General features: G+C 42.5%; 2 protein-coding genes across 3 annotated transcripts; one reads left to right on the top strand and one right to left on the bottom strand.

Annotated features, from left to right (window-relative positions):
* Nucleotides 1-18: 18 nt before the first annotated feature.
* Nucleotides 19-3,218, top strand: LOC6581635. Of its 2 annotated transcripts, none has more exons than XM_002007323.4 (5): nucleotides 19-427; nucleotides 486-740; nucleotides 801-991; nucleotides 1,054-3,007; nucleotides 3,085-3,218. In XM_002007323.4, exons 1-4 carry the CDS (start codon nucleotides 131-133, stop codon nucleotides 1,334-1,336), a joined length of 1,026 nt encoding a protein of 341 aa, XP_002007359.2. In that variant the 5' UTR covers nucleotides 19-130; the 3' UTR covers nucleotides 1,337-3,007; nucleotides 3,085-3,218. The 2 variants fall into 2 exon arrangements, with proteins under 2 accessions (XP_002007359.2, XP_043865678.1); XM_044009743.1 differs by having other exon boundaries at nucleotides 3,060-3,218.
* An 8,270-nt stretch (nucleotides 3,219-11,488) lies between these two features.
* On the bottom strand, nucleotides 11,489-12,430 carry LOC6581634. The gene has a single exon (XM_002007322.4). The coding sequence runs from the start codon at nucleotides 12,281-12,283 to the stop codon at nucleotides 11,651-11,653; it is 633 nt and encodes a 210-aa protein (XP_002007358.1). The 5' UTR covers nucleotides 12,284-12,430; the 3' UTR covers nucleotides 11,489-11,650.
* Nucleotides 12,431-18,455: the final 6,025 nt, after the last annotated feature.

Genomic DNA, 18,455 nt, shown 5'->3' with positions numbered 1-18,455 from the left:
ACTTTAACTTCTAACTGACGATTGTACAATCATTTTAAAATTCTAGTTTATAATTGAAGTAACAGACACAATAACAGATTCGAGTTCCTGAATACTTAAACATACATATAAATCACATATCAATTGTTATATGATGGAACGTAAGCGCAAAGTGAACCTTAAACAAAAGGCTCTCGGGGTGGATAAGCGCATCAAGCTGGATGGGAGTGAGGAGCAGGTGAATCTACTGGACCTGCCCGTTGGCCCATTGCATATGATCATCTCGAAGGTGCATCCGGAGAAGCAGATGATCCTGCGCAACGCATCCAGCAAACTGAGGGTGGAGCACTCCGACTGCATGTTGCACAGCTACAAATCGTTCACCAATTTGCATCTGCGCCAACAGCATCTCTGCGCCGAGCAGCAGAGAATACACAACGTGATGCAGGTGAGTGCCTGGAGCCTTGATCAGGAGTTGAGCTAATTATGGTCCTATGCTTCCACAGGTGGTGGCCCACTCGACGGACTTTTTCATCAGCTCCGGCTACAATGGCGTACTTGCGGGCAATCTGATCTTCTTCTACAAGCATTTGACAACTGGCGTGCAGAGCATCGATGCCGCACACATGCACAAGTTTCTGCACGAGTTCTACAGCAATCTGGAGGGGACTGTGCCCCAGTGGCCCAACGAGGCTGCAGCGCGCATCGCATTCAATCAGCGTCGTTTGATATACACGATGACTCTGCTGAATCTACTCAGAGTGGGTCAAGTCTCTCTACTCTCTCTGATCTTATTTGACATGTAATTTCTACTCTCTCAGCAATTTCGCAATTTTCGCATCGTTAGCTCTGGCATGAATCTAATGCACTGGCAACTGCAACTGGAGGTGCTGGGCCTGCATTTTGGCGTACGTGAGATGGATGGGCAGACGCCCGAGCAGGACAAACTGGTGGACTTTTTGACGATTATAGCCGAAATGCTTGTGTTTGACAAGTCGCGCACCTACGAAAGGTAACAGCACAGATCTAATGCCACGTTGAATTCACTGCATCAAATTCGTCTATGCTCCACAGCCGCTACACAGCAATTGGCAACAGTTTCTATATCTATGGCATCAAGCAGCACACAAGGTTGTCCAGGCAGAGCCAGAAGCTGACGCTCAATCTGAGCATCCTGGCGCCGTTGGTGGTGCGCGTCCTGCTCGAGAATGTGCTCAATGGCCAGGTGGATATTGCACGGCCTATCCACTGTCCAGTCGTCGACACGTTCAGCATTCAATTGGATGTGAAGGGCCGAAAGATCCCCATGTGGGATGGCAGCAATCACATGGAGATCTGCATCGTTCCACTTCACTAGCTCAACGATAATGCATATGCACATATATATGACAGACTATCATGTTAGATGTGTACAAACATATATTAGTTTGTGTATTTCTTGTGAATAAACTCGATTGGAAGAGCTCAAACAAAGAGCACATCACATGGCAACCACAAGAAGATTATCTTCGGAGAATTCATAATTTTCCTATTTTGTTTTATATGTGCAGCATCTATAATTAAAAAAAAAAAAAAATAGCATAGGTTATGCTAGCTTTGCTAGGAACTATGTAATACTGTTCTTAAACACATATTCGAGAGATAACGTCGCATACATTTTAACAAGACTTGATTATTAAATATCAGAACCTTTTTTCAAAAGGTCAATATGAAACCCTGAAATCATTTGAATGGGGCTTCTGAATATGTATGCAACAGACAGAAGAAGGCGTGGCAGACCCTATACAGTATATACACATTTTCGCGCTGAAGACTAAGCTTAATCCATTGTCCGTCCGTCTGTTTGTCCATATGAACGCTGCGATCTCATAGACCACAAAGGCTAGTGACTTGCCGTAGAAGGTTATCAATTTTCTGCATAACTCATTGCATTAACTTATTATCCGAAATGCAGTCCAAGTTCAGTCGCTGCGTCATCAACGCTGTCGTCAGTATTATGTAGAATATATAGCATAAAATAAATACATAATATATAAGTCGGGGCGTTGCGTTTCTCGTTCATGTTTTCCATCTTAGGTGCGCCTACCAACGAATTCCCGGTGTGTCGCTAAACTCTTTTAAATGGTCTTACTCGTTCAATAGTCTTTGACCAAGTGTGATTTCTCCTCTACTCACGAAACTTCTAATAATGGTCGCATATTCTTCTTCATCGAAAGCCCAGCGACCCTGCTGCGAACGACATAACTAGCCATCTCGCTCTCACCCAGCGACACCCGGGACCACAGCTATTCAGCAACAGCTATTGTTGTCTCTCTCTTTTAGTGACAGTGCATGCTTTAATTGCACTGCAATACTAAATCAATCGATTAACACGATATCAAGATATCAAATTGCAAATTCAACAACAGTCTAATATCGCACTGATACGACATATATGTATGTATGTTTGTTATGACAAACGTAAAATGAATGTCAGTTGCTTTTATCGAGTTTAGGGTATCTGCTAGTCGACTGAAGCGCTCTTCTTTGTTTAAGCAAGTGCAACGCACTCAGGCACCGAGCCGCTGCACAGTAGGCTCTGCCGGCAATGCGTGGCTATTTCGGTAAACAGTAAATAGTTGAAATAAAATCATTTACATATATATTTCAGTTTTTCATACAAATGAAGGAATTTTTTCTATAAAATCACATTTTTCATTTTTGAGGTAAAGCTGGGATGCCATCTGTTAGCCCATCACCTTGTAATTAGATTCATTTTAAAGCTCAAAGAATTCACTGACGAATACATGATATTCGCAACGCAAAATGAGCAAATGTCCCACTGTGCGCTGCTGCTGCAGGCTGCGCGAAAGCAGCGACCGCTAGCTAGCGGCTCAGTCGCACAGAAATTTCGTGATCGATTGGAACGATCTTAAAGGCAGTGGAAATAGAGCTGGATAATAAAACAATGTGTGGAAGACAAATAAAAACACTAGTTATCGGTTTCAATATTTTGGTTGTCGCATTTGTGGCCGGTGCCTTGATTTGGGTTAGTTGAGACGAGTGTGGAGTGTGAAGTGTGCCAAATGGCGAGAGTTAAGTGAAAGAATTGTTCTCTTTTCGCAGGCCTATATGCATGATGGCGAAGTGCGTAGGGATGACCTTGCCACGGACACCCTCACGATCAACGATGGCTCATCCCCCGCTCGGCGGTTCGAAACTTAAGCCTTATAATTAAATAAATGCTCAGGTCAAGCCAATTGTGTCGCATTTCTTTTACAAATGTCGGTTACAGGGAAATAAGTCTGGCTATGGCAGCTACAGATCGTATATTTCATTTTAACTGTGTATTTGAAGTGCAGTCAATAGCCAATGCAGTCAATGCAAAATCGGTTGCTGTCTCGCTTGTGATGCACGTGCGACAATTAAAGCAATTACAGTTATGCGCGTATATTTTTGATCAATCAATGAACAACACTGCACAACAAAAATTAAGTAACTTGAGCACTTTGAAACTGAAGTGATTCACATACTGACACCCACAGCATTGCATTTAATGCTTGCTAAAAATAAATTTGTGACATTTATCAGGGTGAAGCGAGCGATAGAGCTGATTCCAGGAACAAACGCAGTGAAGTGAAATCATTAACAGATCACAGTCGAGTCGTCATTAAGGGCGATCAAGCAAAGGTGTGGGTTTTATATTATCTAGATAAGATATGAATTGGACAGTTGACGGAAAAGTCTCAGCACCTTGAATTAGCTCAGCTTTTCTTTTAAAAAATAAGCAAGAGTGCGACAGCTGGGGAATTATTGATAATAAATAACACTGAGCCGTAACTTTAAGGAGAATGCGGGGAAGCATACAAAGTGGTATGAGCAGAGAGTTCGATAAGAAACTGATGGCATCTAGCCTAAATTATATCTCATTTTTGGCTGAGCAACAAGTCGAGTCTGATCGACTAGGCGATAAGAAATGGGATGAGCTATCGGACAAAAATTATACGGCCAACCAGTTGCACCTCGTCGTATTGAGTCAGCTCATCGAATATATACACTTGATGGGATCTACCACAGCTCTTTCTGCCTATTCAACAGAAATTCTTTCGAAATGAGTTAATCGAATCGAAATCGCAAATTATGAATTTGTTTTGCGTTTGGTATACATTTTAGAGACATTTTGGTTTGTTAAACTTCAGTTGACTGCGAACAGAGAGACATGACTGATCTGCCACGCCCCTTGGTGCCTGCTTGTTTGCTCAGTGCTCAGCTGCCAAGATAACGAGAGCGGGTGGCCTTGCATTGGACTTTTATGGTTTGGTGTCGGCGCTTTAAATGCTAATTAAACGGCGTCAAGTCGGCTGTCGAGTCGAGTCCAGTCGAGTTGGATCGGGTCGAGTCGTGCTTGCTTTTTGTGTCCGTGCAACAATGAGCGCAATAACAGCTATTAATAAATATGCTCAATCAATGCGCTGACCTGCAACAGCAACAACAACAACAACAACAACAACAGCTCGACGCGTGAAAATATTTGCTTAATTAAAGTAATTATGGTTTCATATATCATTCGTGCAGCAGTGCGGCCAACAGACGCTGGACCAGGTCCATTCGTAATTACCTTTTGCAATAAATTATGCATTTATTATACCATTGAAAAATGATTTAACGGGCAGAGGGCGGCCAGAGGCGGCATGTCGGCGCATTAAGTATATGGTATATATGTATATGTCGTGTATATATATTTGCATATATATAATATAATTGCTCAGCATCAACGGTTGAGTGGATCTACTGACTGTCTGTCGTCTGTCGTTTGTCTGTCTGTTACAGCGCCTGCGGCACAGCACCCTCGACTGCTGTACGTGCTTGACCTGCAAAGAGCTCTCATATATACATATGTATATATCATTTGAAAAACACAATGATTGCATGAATGAATGAATTTCATCACCTTCGATTACATCTGGAATTATTTTAAGTTATATTGCTTTGGTTTGATCTTGAATTGATGTGGCTTTAAGAACTAGTTCAAAACTCTACTAATGATCAGCCTTTTAAGATTTCATTGTAGTAAAGTAAGATAGTCTAGTCTTAACTTAGAGACGTCTGATATGCCTTTATAGATATATCATTATAATACATATATTTATGTATATACCTATAAAAAATATGTGAAGAGGATTATAGAGATTATAGTTAATATATAAATTTTTGTGTAGGTACATACATACCTATATCTACATATAAAATGTTACTGTGGCAAGGCAGGGTATTTGCTAGTCAGCTAGATACCAACATCTATTAAAATGTTACTAAGCGTGTGTCAATCACAAACATACAAACGCGCACACACACACACACTTACACACACACACACTTACACACACACACCTACACACACACACCCCTTCAGAATTAAAGCATTCTTTCGTTTTTGGCATTTGTATTTCTATTTGAATATTTGTTTTGGCTGCAAACTAGTCTGGTCCAAGCTGGAACGAAATGAGCAGAATACAAATAATAATAAAAATAGACAATAAAAAAAAAAAAATAAAAATAAATAAAATAAAGGGACATAAGCGACAACAACAACGATTACAAATGTGACAAGAGAATCCAACACCGAAATGAATAATGTAAATACGCCAAGTGTACAAAGTTTTAATTGTTATCATGTTTTGTCTGAGCGCTGTTTCCTCATGTGTGCGACAGTATGTGCGTGTGTGTGTGTGCGAGTGTGTGCGTGTGTTTGTGGCATGCACTTATAGCCAAGATGTATCCATTTACGCCTGGCTAAGTTTTACGTTGCGTATACGCCACATGCCCCATTCAGCTCGAAGCGTGTCTCTGTGACTATTGTGTGTATATGTGTGTGTGTGTGCAACTGTGGTGTACTTTTGTGTATGCATGCTATGGATTTGGTCGGAGCAAAAGTTTTTTCATTTTGCATATGTATGTACATATATGCTGTGCCTTAAAGCTGCACTTTTCCTTTCCCTTTGCACCCCAAATTTAAGTCCGAAGAGAGCAGCAAAATAAACTTATTCACTGCTATTTAAATAAAGGAACTGAACTATTGTTCACATAAAATATATATTCGTATATTTTTGGGTGTTTTAACTATCATATGTTTGTCTTTGAAAGTGCAATAATAGCTCTGCTGTTGTAATGCTCAGGCATTGGCATGAGTAAGGAAAGGATTATAATAGACGAGGGCAGATTCTGGCAGCTATGTTTTTCAGCTTACAAGCTGCAATACTTCAAATGAAACAGAGTTAAACGATATTGAATTGATAAATAAAGGAATTGGAACTATCATTGTTAGTATAATTCTATAAATATATTAGAAATTGAGAGAGCGGAGAAAAACGAAGCAAACAATAATCGTTGATTGTTTCACGATGTCTGACTGTGACTCTGAGAGAAGAGTTAGAGAGTAACCAATCGATCGGTTCTTTAACGATCTCGTTTCACTAAGCATATCAATTGAGTTCGTGAATCGAGTGAGTGCATGTGTGTGTGAATGTGCAGATCGTTTGCTTAGACTCTTGAAAGTATTCGCTCATCTACTATGTTTCATTGAGCGAACGTTCATCGTTCCTCTCCCCAAACGACGTTCGTTCAAAGAAACGAACGAAAAGAAACGAAGTCTCCTGCTCAGAGCCAGAGCCAGAGCCAGAGACTGGGTATGATTTAAAAAAAGAAAAGTTAATTTGCAAAAAAAACAGACTAAATTAAAATATTTATAATACAATCCACAATATTGTTAAGCCTTTCTTAATTTGATCAAATAGTAAGGAAAAAAAAAAAAAACAATGCCCACATCTCGTTTGCTCTGCTTTATTTCCAGCTCAATGATTTTTAATAAATTTTCTGTCGTCTATTTTCATCTTGATAACTTGCTCAGCAATAGCTAACTTGTAAATCAAAAATTATTTGCCTTATTTAACAAATTTATCGCATATTTTAACAGTGAAAACTCTTTTCCAGCAGCTAAAATCCAATCAAATTTTTGCTCAGCAATAAAAACAAAATTCACAATAATTTTAAACAATTTAAGTTAAATGTTAAATTTTTCGTTATTTAATGCTTGGGGAAATGTAAATGGAAAACATCTCAATTTGCCTTTAAAAGCATAAAACTTGTGTGCAGTTGATTTGCATAGCCATAGCTAAACATATTTATTTTGATTTTCATTTTATTTTTTATGCCTTTGTATATGTTGCTGCTGTGTGTGTGTGTGTGCGTGTGTGTGTGTGTATAGAAGAAGTCAGCCTTAAGCACAGCTCTCAAGCATGCAAATCCAGAATATTTGTGGCTCACAGTATTTATTTGGCACAAATTTTAAGTGATTTATGCTCGCCTCAATTGCCTCACAGCTCCAGCCGCATAAACCACTGAAAAATACGTATACGCAGTGTGGCACAACAAGATACAGCACACGCACGCACACGCACACGCACACAGACACAGATACGCCTGGACACGCGCATTGCATATGGATATGCATATTTATTTGGCAGGACTTTACTTATGCTACATTTTATGGCAATGTTTGTTTGCCCAACTTCAGATGCAGACGCTCCAAGAACACGAAAACCCGCCCAGTACCGCCCAGTCCAGTCCGGTCCAGTTCGGCGCTATAGATTTGTTAGCCAGCATGTGTGTATGTATGTGTATGTGTATGTGTCTTTGCCTGATGTGTGTTTGGTGTTTGCTCACACTTATTTATTTGATAATAATTTCAAGATGCTCTCTCTATCTATGCTCCTCTCTCTCTCTCTCTCTCTCTCTCTCTCTCTCTTTCTCAGTGAAAAACAAACTAATTTCGTGCAAACTCTCTTTTGGCCAGCATAAATAATGAAAATGTCATAACACAACTCGAGCTGCGTATATCGTGCATATCATATCTTTGCTTGCAGCACACTGGAAGACGCTCGCATTGTGGCACAATGTTTATGCAAATGACATTTTGCTGTCCGCCGCACTGATTACGCATGCAGCCCCAGCCCCAGCCCCAGCCCTAGCCCTAGCCCCACATTTGTGCATCGAGTGCAATATAAATATTTTACATAGATTTTACATAGCTGATTGAAGTCGTGCGCATATGCTAAGCCCGCAGCTACAGCTGGGCCGGGTCTAGGTCTTGGTTCGGGTCTTGGTTCTGCCTTCAAATTATCCAAGCAACGGAATCAAATCAAATCAATTGCAGAGTGCGCCCCAAACTATGCAACGGCTGCCTGCATTTGCATATGTTTCGTAAGCCTAATTGAAGCGCCAGCGTTGCCAGCCTGTTTAACACTCTGTCTCTGTCACTCTCCTCTCTCTCACTCTCTCTCTCTCTATCCGCCTGCTTTGCTTGCTGCAATTAATTGCTAATTTAGAGCGTGCCTGTTAAAAATTTACCATTATTTATGATTATTTGTTTATTGCTTGCGGGTCTGTTCTTCTATCTACCTGACGGCATTCACACCACACACACACACACACACACACACAGACACTGGCAGCCACAACACATGCAAAATAATAAAAATAAAAAAAAAGCCGCCAGCAGCTTTTGGTTGCAATTTTGTGGCGATAAAGTAATCGCCGCTATTCGAGCTTATGGCGTGAAATACACACACCTACACACACACACACACACACACACCTATATATTGTGTAATGTTTACGACTAGCATTAAATCGCTTTACATTATGAACAAGTTCATTAAAGCATAAACTTTATTGTTTTCGTGTTAAGTGTTAAAAATAATTTTTAGCTTAATTTTAATATGATTATTGCTGAAGTGCAACAACGCAAAATAATTAATTGTAATTGTAATTGAAATGTGCAAAACATGTGTGTATATTTAATAACATTTTTATCATAAGTCTTGTTTCAAATTTCATTAGCATTAATGTCCATTAGCCAAAGCTGGCGCAGAGATAGAGTTGAGTGCTCCGAGCTTTTAGCTTGTTATCAACTTATGGCCAGCTAAATGCAGTTTTAGTGGGAACTTTATGGTTGTACGTTATATTGTATTAGCCAGCTTAAAGTTAGATGTTGAATTCACCATTTTAGCAAGGGAAATAGCTAAAGCAAGAACTAGTTCACTTCATTTCACATAAGTGAACTAATTAGAGTAAGAATTAGTGCAGATCATTTCACTTTATAGAACTAGCTGAAGCAAGAACTGAAAGTTCACTTCAATTTATAGAACTAGTTAAAGCAAGAACTGAAAGTTCACTGCTTTTTAAAGATCTAGTTGTAGCAAGAACTGATTTTATAGAACCAGTTAAAGCATTGCACTTTACTTTCACTTGATTTCGTGTACATTGTACACAATTTAAAGCAGTTCCATTACCGAAATGTCCAAATGAACTACTGAAAGTCAGAATTCGTTCAAATTATTTGATAAAAGATTTAATTTATATAAAGGAAACTAGTTCAGTCTTAACAAAGACTCAATTAAAGAAGACAACATCTGATTGAGTTCACTTCAGTTTAGCTAAGCCTTAGTTTATTCCTATGAACTAGTTCAAGTCAGATGGTCATCTGCCTCAACATTGAGCGAAGCTGCAACAATAGAAATTAGAGGAGAGAGAAATTGGAAATTAGAGGAGAGAGCCAATTGCAAAACACCTTGAAGGCTTGGTCAATCGATTGAACTGGAACCAGTTCCGCTGCTGGCAGAGGCACAGCTAAAGCGCTCTCCACCCTCTCTCTCTCTCTTTCTCCCTCTCTACAAAGGGGCAAGGCGTCATTTAGTCTGTGGTTAGATGCACGTACGTTTTACAGGTTTTTTCCTACCTACACAAATGCACACACAGACATATGTGTGTGTGTGTGTGTGTATGTGTCTATAATACATATATAAACACATCTATTTAGTTGTTTTTCCGCTCGTTTTTCGCTTCGTTTTCATATTCTTGCTGCTGTTTCTTTCTTTTTCTCTCTCTTTCTCTCTCGCTCTCTTTTTTTTAACGCGTTGTTTCGCTAACGTTGTTCGCGTTGTTGCGGTTGCAGCACGTCCGTACGTGTTTATGGCGCGCATATCCGCAAATATGCAATCAGACTATAATCTACTTAATGTCTTTTTCCAGCAACCACAACAACAACAACAACAACAACGGGCTCAACAGCAGCAGCAGCAGCAGCAGCGGCAGCATAAAAAGCAAAGAAAAATGCGCATGGAAAATGAAGTAATGCAGTTGGCCGAAAATGCTAGCTAACAGCCTACGAGGCGTATGTGTAATGTCTGTATGAATGTGTGTGTGTGATTGGCTCTGAGTGTCTATGTATCAGTGTGTTTGCCTGTGTGTGCGTGTGTGTGTGTGTGTCTTGAAACGGCATGGACATGGCACATTAACGGAAATTAGGCAGTCATTTTCGTAGCGAAAATTTGAAAAGTGCGTATTCCTCTTTTTTTTATGTTTGACTGTATTCAATTTTTTGTTGCCTACTTTTTGGGGCCGCAGCGAAGCGCGCAACGCTTTGAAGTTAGCACATTTTGGCTTTTAGCTAATTTTTAAAGATGCGCAGCAAAAGAACAACAACAGCAGCAGCAACAAAGTTGAGTCTAGCAACAAAGCGTGGCCAAAGTGGAAAAAGACACTGGAAAAATATTTTGCCTGTAGAGAACATTAGATATTGTTTTTGAGCTGCAGACATGGCGTTTTAGTTTTTAGCAGTTGTTCTCTGTTTTGTCCTCAGCCTGACAGCAGCAAACAGCAACAGCAACAACAGCAGCAACAGCAACAACAACAGCAATAGCAACGACAACGACCAGGACAACGATGACTCGCTGGCTGGCTGTTATTATTATTATTGTTGTTGCTTGTTGCTTGTTGGCTCACAATGCGGCCATAAAAAGCAGCGCGTTGGCTGAAGTCGAAGTGCGGCGCTGCAACAAAAGGAGGCGCCCGCACAGCAGAACAATTGAAACAATAAAACGGCTTTAAGGAGCAACTCCATGCTGGACAAGGCTGTGGGATAGGGGGGCCCTCGGGTGGGAGGGGGTGCATGGCAGGCAGGTGGAGCTGCAGCAGGCATAGATAAAAGCAATTATGGAGTGAGTGTGTGCGTGTGTGTGTGTGTGAGTGTATGGGTATGGGTGTGTAGTGTGTAGCTATTCCGAGTTGATAAAGTTGTTGCTTTAAGCGAAAGCGCTGTTGGTACAGTTATCGACAAGTGATATCGTTATCGATAAGCTACACTTTGAAAGTATCTCAATGAGACATAAGGAGAGCAGAGATATATATAGAGAGAGAGAGAGACAGAGATACAGGTATGTTCACAAAAATAGCAGTGCAGTTGATGCTAACAGAGAGAGAGAGAGAGAGGGAGACAGAGAGAGGGAGAGAGAGACAGAGAGAGCGAGAGACAGATAAAGTATAAAAGAAAATAACTTATCAAAAGGCTGCCTTGAAACGATAACAGAACTGATATCGATAAACATTTTTGAATCACTCTGAGTTAACCTGAAAGAACTAATATCGTTATCGATAATTTAACTGCTTTCAAATGCTCCACACCACCGATATGTCCCTTTGTAAAGGTTTTAGCTTTATTGGGGAATTAGTTAAACAAAATCGGATTTGCCAATGACGTAAAATTCGTTATCGGCATCGTAAACGGTATCAGTATCACTATTGCTATTGTTATCGTTATCGTTATCGTAATCGCAATTGATATTCTCGTGTGCATTCACTGCGCACTAAACAAGCTCTTGACCGTCGCGTCGGTCGTATCGATCGGCAGCTTGTAGTAGCCGTCGCGCCGCAGTGCTCGCTCCTCATCGTCGGCAACGCCATAGATATCCTCGATGGGCTGCATGATCTCGGACTCGTTGGGCAGCAGCAGCTTACGCGCATCCTTGCGGAACACAGCCACCGCCTTGACCATGCTGTGATGGGCCCGGGTGAAGTGCTGCAGGCTGAGTGTCTTGCGCTTGGCCGCCAGCTTGCTCTGGATGCGATCGAGGCGCGCTATCAGCCGCAACAGTATGAACCGGGCGAAGCGATCCTTGATCTCGAGCAGCGTCAGCTCCGTATCGCGTTGGCCCAGCGGCCGCATATACGCGGCAACGATGAGCCCCACAAAGATGATGTTGATGAGCAGAATGGTCAGCAGGACGATCAGCTGAAAGACGTCCACGTCCGTGGAGCAGCAGGCCTCGCCCAGCTGCTTCCAGGACACCAGATCATAATTGTGCACCTTCCACTCGTAGTGCAGATAGGCTGTCAACAGGGCCACCAAGCAGCTGCATAGGGATATGAAAGGATAATTGTGATAGAAGAACTCATTGAGGGATGCACGCAAGCTGCGCAATAGATTCATCGTTCAACTATGGCGGCGGCTATTGTCGAGTGGATCGGACAATTCCGATTTTGTTTATTCTTTTATTTTATTTCGGATTTTCCTTTCGAATTTTGAGCTTAACGTGCCGAAATGAGTTGTGCCGTACGAGCTACTGAGTGCAAAGCTGAGTCCACAACATGTTGCCACATCGTGTCTCTGTGTGTGTGTGTGTGTGTGTGTGGCTGAGTGAGTGTTGGCGTATAAGAGTTTCGAATCATTGAACACCCATGTTTGCTTGTGGAACGTGAACATGTTTGAGAACGCCCACAATTGCAACTGCAGCTGGCAACTTGCAACATGCAACATGTTTGACATGCAACAACAACTTGAGCTGGCTTTTTCCTTGCCTGGCCTCTGCTGCTGCCTCTGCCTCTGCCTCTGCCTCGGCTGCTGCTGCTGCCCAACTTATTTCAAGTTGCAAGTCTAACGTTAATTTTGGCCAATCGCGACAACTTTTTGCCACACGATTCTGAGACGCTGATAAGGCAAATATCATAATAAAAAATGAAGAAGAAGCAGCAGCAGCAAATGCGGCCATTTTGGCCGCCTTATCTGCGACTCCTGCTCACTTTTGTCTGTCCGTCTGTCTCGCTCTCTTCTATTTTTCTTTGCTTTTTTGTCTGCTTGCTGCAACTGCTTGTGGCAAGTGCATGCAAAACTGCATTTTGTACGACGAGTCCCAAAACTGGCAGCCAAAGCGGAAATATTCAAAAATTTCGCGCGGGTGAAACTGCCTGAAAGGCAAGCCAGGCCAGGCGAGGCGAGGCGAGGCATGTGGGGTGCGGTGCGGTGCGGTGCAGTGCGGTGGCTCGTCGTTTGTGTGGCAGAGCTAGAGTGTTGCCTCCACGTTTTCGTCTATGCGGCGCGCTAATAAAAACGTAAAATTTAATGGTTACGGAAGGCACTAAAAAACAGGCTCACCAAAAACGAACTAAAGTCGCGGCCAACCGAGCGAGCGAGCGAGCGAGCGAGTGAGTGAACCATTCCCACCCAGAACTCGCCCACCCACCCGTTCGTTCGTCCGCTCGCCTGCCCCTTGGGGCGCTGTGGCGGCCGCTTGGGCGATAACCAAGCAACGAACCACAACCGCACACACAGAGCACAGGGCGAACTGTAACTACGCCAACGCCCTCGTCATCGTCGTCGTCGTCGTCGTCGCCGCCACCACCAGCCAAGGACTTCGATGTAGACGCAGTGGAGCGCCCAGCCGTGCACGTCAAACGCAGACAACTTGAAAAATGTAGAGACAGCGCCGCAGTAGTTGAAACACGCCAAAAAATATGCAAAAGTAAAATAAAACAGACGCATTTGCCCCGTTACCAAAGACGGACGAACGGACGGAGAGACGAACGTAGAGGGCAGCCGGGACAGTCGGCATAGTCGGCACAGTCGACAGTGTTCGACATTTGACGTTATAGGTTTTTGGGCTCTGTTGTTTGGCAGCGGCTGCAGCAGCGATAGAGCCACTGGCCGAGCCAGCTCCAGCAAGGCATGGCACAATATTTGAGCTCACTGCCGATTGCCGCTAGCCGCTTGAAGGTCTGCCCCTCCCCTGTGGCTATCCCTGCCCCTGCTCCTGCTCCTGCTCCTGCACCTTGCCACACAGCACAGCTGTATCTTTTTTAAATTTGGTTTTTCAGCAAGTTTCCTTTTTGTGCACAGCCGTTGTCCACTTGACAGCAAACAGCCGGCCAGCCAGCCAGCCAGCCGTTGTCTCTGCTGTTCAGCCAAATACCCTGGAAAACTGAAGTGTGTTTGCATATTGAAATGGGATTGCATTGTGTTAGTAATTAATGTACATAAAGTCAACATAAATAGTTTACTGTTGCAATTAAAATAGGCAGCAATGGGAAGAGGGAGCGAGAGATAAAGGGAAAGAGATGGAGAGACTGAGTGAGGGTTAACAGGAAAATAGGAATAGACCGGGAGAGAGGTAAGTAGAGGGAGAGTTAGAGGAGAGAGAGGGAGGGAGAGAGGGAGAGGGAGAGAGAGAGAGAGAGAGAGAGAGACTGAGAGTGACATTGAGACAGACAGAGACAGACTGAGACGAAGACTGAGACTGAGACTGAGACTGAGACTGAGACTGAGACTGAGACTGAGACTGAGACTGAGATTGAGATTGAGATTGAGACTGAGATTGAGACTGAGACTGAGACTGAGACTGAGACTGAGACTGAGACTGAGACTGAGACTGAGATTGAGATTGAGATTGAGATTGAGATTGAGATTGAGATTGAGATTGAGATTGAGATTGAGATTGAGATTGAGACTGAGACTGAGACTGAGACTGAGACTGAGACTGAGAATGAGAATGAGACTGAGATTGAGATTGGGACTGAGATTGAAACTGAGATTGAGACTGAGACTGAGAATAAGATTGAAACTGAGATTGAAACTGAAACTGAGACTGAGACTGAGATTGAGATTGAGATTGAGATGGAGACTGAGACTGAGATTGAAAGTGAGATTGAAACTGAAACTGAGATTGAGACTGAGACTGAGAATGAGAGCCTCACAGAGAGCCCCAGCAGCATAGGAAAGCATCCAAATAAATTAGTTAAAATTCCACATTTATTTAGCTTACTTAATAAAAGCTCTGCATTTATTTATAATCTTGCACACGTTTAAAATCTAACATAAATTTATTCAAAATTAAAATATTGCTTCAAAAATATATTCAAAATAATAAATTTAAAGCTTTGCAGAGTTGAATTATGCTAGGCATTCATACAGATTTAGCATGATGACGCATTCAATATACCCTGTAAGTGTGGCCTTTGCCCCTGCCAAAGGGCATTTGGTCAACTGCAAACTGCAGCAGCAGCAGCGGCAACAGCGGCTGCCAGTTGAAAAGTCAGTTGTCGCAATGGCCGACAAAGTTATGTGGCCTGAATATCTGGCTATATAGTGCATACACATATATACAGAGAGAGATAGAGGGAGAGGGAGAGAGACAGCATTAGCTGTCGCGGGGCAGCTAACCCAATGGACGGCAATTTGTGCCGCTAAACGAACTGACAAAACGACCAATGCAAGCATTAGGATTGTGGCCTAAACGAGGGCAGGGGGGCGGGGCATAGGTGGGTCGGCGTTAGGGGCGATAGGCTGTTAGCTATTGTCTGTTGTCCGCTGTCTGCAGCTGTAATTAGGTTTGTCCGCTTTGTGCAGGCGTCGAGCGGCCCAGTTTCCAGTTACAGTAAAACAGTTAGAAATGCAGCTGCTGCGTCAGCCCGAAAGTATGCTGCAAATAATTCACAATCGCGCTGCTTTATTACGTTTTCCAGCACTGAAATGCGTCCACCTCCTGCCAGCCACAAGCTCAGCAGCATCGGCTGTCGATGCGGAAATGTTTGCCTTGTTTACATCGCAGTGCATAAATTTGCAATCGCACGCACACGAATGCAGCGACGCGTGCCTTACACACACACACACAGTGCAGTGGGCCAAGCGTGGGTGTCGTGTGGAGTGGTGGGGGAGGGGGTGTGTGTTGGTGTACCCGTAACGGTGCTCTATCTGCACTTATTGTGCGCAATATATATTGAGTCAATAGCTGCTGCTGTGCGCCTACAAATTAGTGCAGAGCCTCATCGTTCCAGTCAGACAGAGAGACAGACAGACAGACAGACGGACAGACAGACAGCGAGTGAGCGAAGAAAAAATCTGCATGCGACGCCCCAACAAAGTCGGACAACAAATTTTGTAGCTAACAGCATTTTCAAGTTTTATCGTTACGTGCGTCTGCATGTGTGTGTGAGTGTGTGTGTGTGTGGGTGTGTGTGTGGGTGTGTGTGTGTGGGTGTGTGCAGCCTTTGTGTCCTTGGCCCAGCCCGAATGGCACTTTTGCTGTGGAGGGTATCTGTCTGCCACACACACACACTCACGCACAGTCCGACAGCTCGATCCTCATACGCGGCGGCCCAGTCGCTGCCTTGTCTATTTAGCTGGCTGCATACAAAATGCACATAAATTGTCATGTTGCTCCATGCAGCTCCAGCTGGATGGTGCACGGTGCATGGTGCATGTTGCATGGTGCATGGTGCACGGTGCTTGGTGCCGTAGCAGCATATTTATATTGATTTTCGCGCCCGACGCACACTGGCTGCGGGTTTGGGTCCCGGTTCGGGATCGGCCCTGGCTTTGGCACTGGCAGCCACGGCAACTGGGAGCTGGGCAACTGGGAGCTGGGCAACTGGGGAGCCGACAGTTTGTTGTTATGTACTTTGGCTTTTCAATTTCGGTCCGCCGGAGACTCGTTTCAACGTATTATTTCAGTTTTTAATACACTTGCCATAGGGTATGACCGCTTTATGGCACGACATGCAATTAATTTGTGAGGCAACAAAAAAAAAAAAAAAAAAAGAGAAAATGTAATAATAATAATCATAATTAAAGTGCATTGCATTATGCATCTTCTTATCTACTTTTTGGGGAGACATCAAAGTAGCTTTATATAGGAATATATATGTAAAATGGGCATCTTTTTATTTTTCTTCTTCTTTCCAAAGGAAAAAGTTCTCTTCAAAATAGAAGATTATAATTTCAAAAGGACTTATTTATTAAAATAACTTAAGTTTGCAAAGGAGAAAAGAGAGCAAGAGAAAGTAGGCAAGTAATAAGAGCAATGAATGTAGAATAATGTAGAAATACCGCATGATAGAGAGATAAAGTGATCTAAAAAAATAATAAGAGAGAGAAAGAGAGAGGGAGAGAATTAGATAGAATATGGTAGATCAAATTAGAGTAAAAATCTAGAAAGAGAGGGAATGAGAGAGAGAGAGACAGAGTAAGATAGAACAGAATAAATCGAATCAGAATGAAAATCTAGTTTAATACCAAATGCAAAAAAAAATGTAGATAATGTTACACAGTTAAACTCTGCTTCAATCTATCAATCGATCTTCAATACACTGAAATCATGAGAGCTAGAAAATTAGTTAACCAAAGAGAACTTTCAGTTTTGTCTCTACTCTCTCTACTCTCATTACATCTACTATCTACCACTCTATAAAGAGCGATCTCTGCCAAACACTCATACATCTCGTAAGGGCATTCACAAGTCCTCAAGCTGCTCTAGGCCATCGCTTTTCTTGTTTTTATCGAGTGCCGTTTTGTTCTGCAGTGTTTTGTGGGTGCACAATAAATTGAGCCGAAATTGCATCAGCAAAATTAACAGTTTCGTGTGCGTTAATAGACTTTTCCATTGGCCAACGCAGACCGCAGAGCGCTGTTTAGCCGCTGCTGCTGCTGCTGCTGCTCCACAGCAAATCGCAGCTGAGCTAAGGGGGCGGAGGAGGAGGGATGATGATTAGGGGGCCATCGTTGACCATTTGGTAGTTAGGCGGGCGCCAAACGCATTTGACAAAGCAACAAAGCAGAGACAAAATGAGAGTGAGAGAGAGAGAGGGAGAAACAGAGACAGAGGGAGAGTGAGTAGGTGGGCAGCTGCGCTAAATACATGTTTGGATAGCGTATAATCTATGTGCTTTTCGTGCTTTTGTGAAACATTTCTTCAATTATTTATAACAAGAGGGATTAAATTTTAAATATTCAGTTTATTTGAGTTGCCGTTGCGCTATTTACGTTTAGTTTCGACAGTTTATTATGACAGAGCCGAGACTCGATCGAGCTGCTGCTAATTGGAATCGAAACTATGATTTATTTAAATATTAAATAAGAAAAAATTAACGATGACTGCGCTATAGAGTCTAAGACAGAAGCCGCAATAAATGAATTCTTAAAAAAAAAAAATAAATAAATAAAAAAAAAAAAAAAAAAATAAGAAATCAACCAACTCAATTTTATTGTTTGCTCAAGCAATAACTGTAAGGGGCTTTTATTTATTAATTTTTTTTTTAGCGGTGCGCTAAACTGTAAATAAATACATTTTATAATTTCTCTAAAAAAAAAATATGCTCTGCTTAGGTGTCAAGTGGAATCTGAGCAGCGCAATATTAGCTGTGCTCGTAAATTGCTAATTTTCTTGCTGCCTCATTAGGCGGCAACAATTAGTTTTCGCCTGTCTGCCACAAACTCAGTCTCTACCCCTCTCTCCCTCTCTCTCCCTCTATCTCTCTCGCACTGCATGGGCAATTAATCTGTGGGTGGGGCTGGCTGGCTGGCTGGCTGGGTGAATTTCTAAAATTTTAATGCT

The sequence above is a fragment of the Drosophila mojavensis genome, unplaced genomic scaffold (genome assembly GCF_018153725.1).
Source record: "Drosophila mojavensis isolate 15081-1352.22 unplaced genomic scaffold, ASM1815372v1 contig_74, whole genome shotgun sequence".
In the NCBI taxonomy this organism is placed as follows: Eukaryota; Metazoa; Arthropoda; class Insecta; order Diptera; family Drosophilidae; genus Drosophila; species Drosophila mojavensis.
Note: the sequence above shows the minus strand (reverse complement) of the source record. Positions and strands in the feature narration are given on the sequence as shown.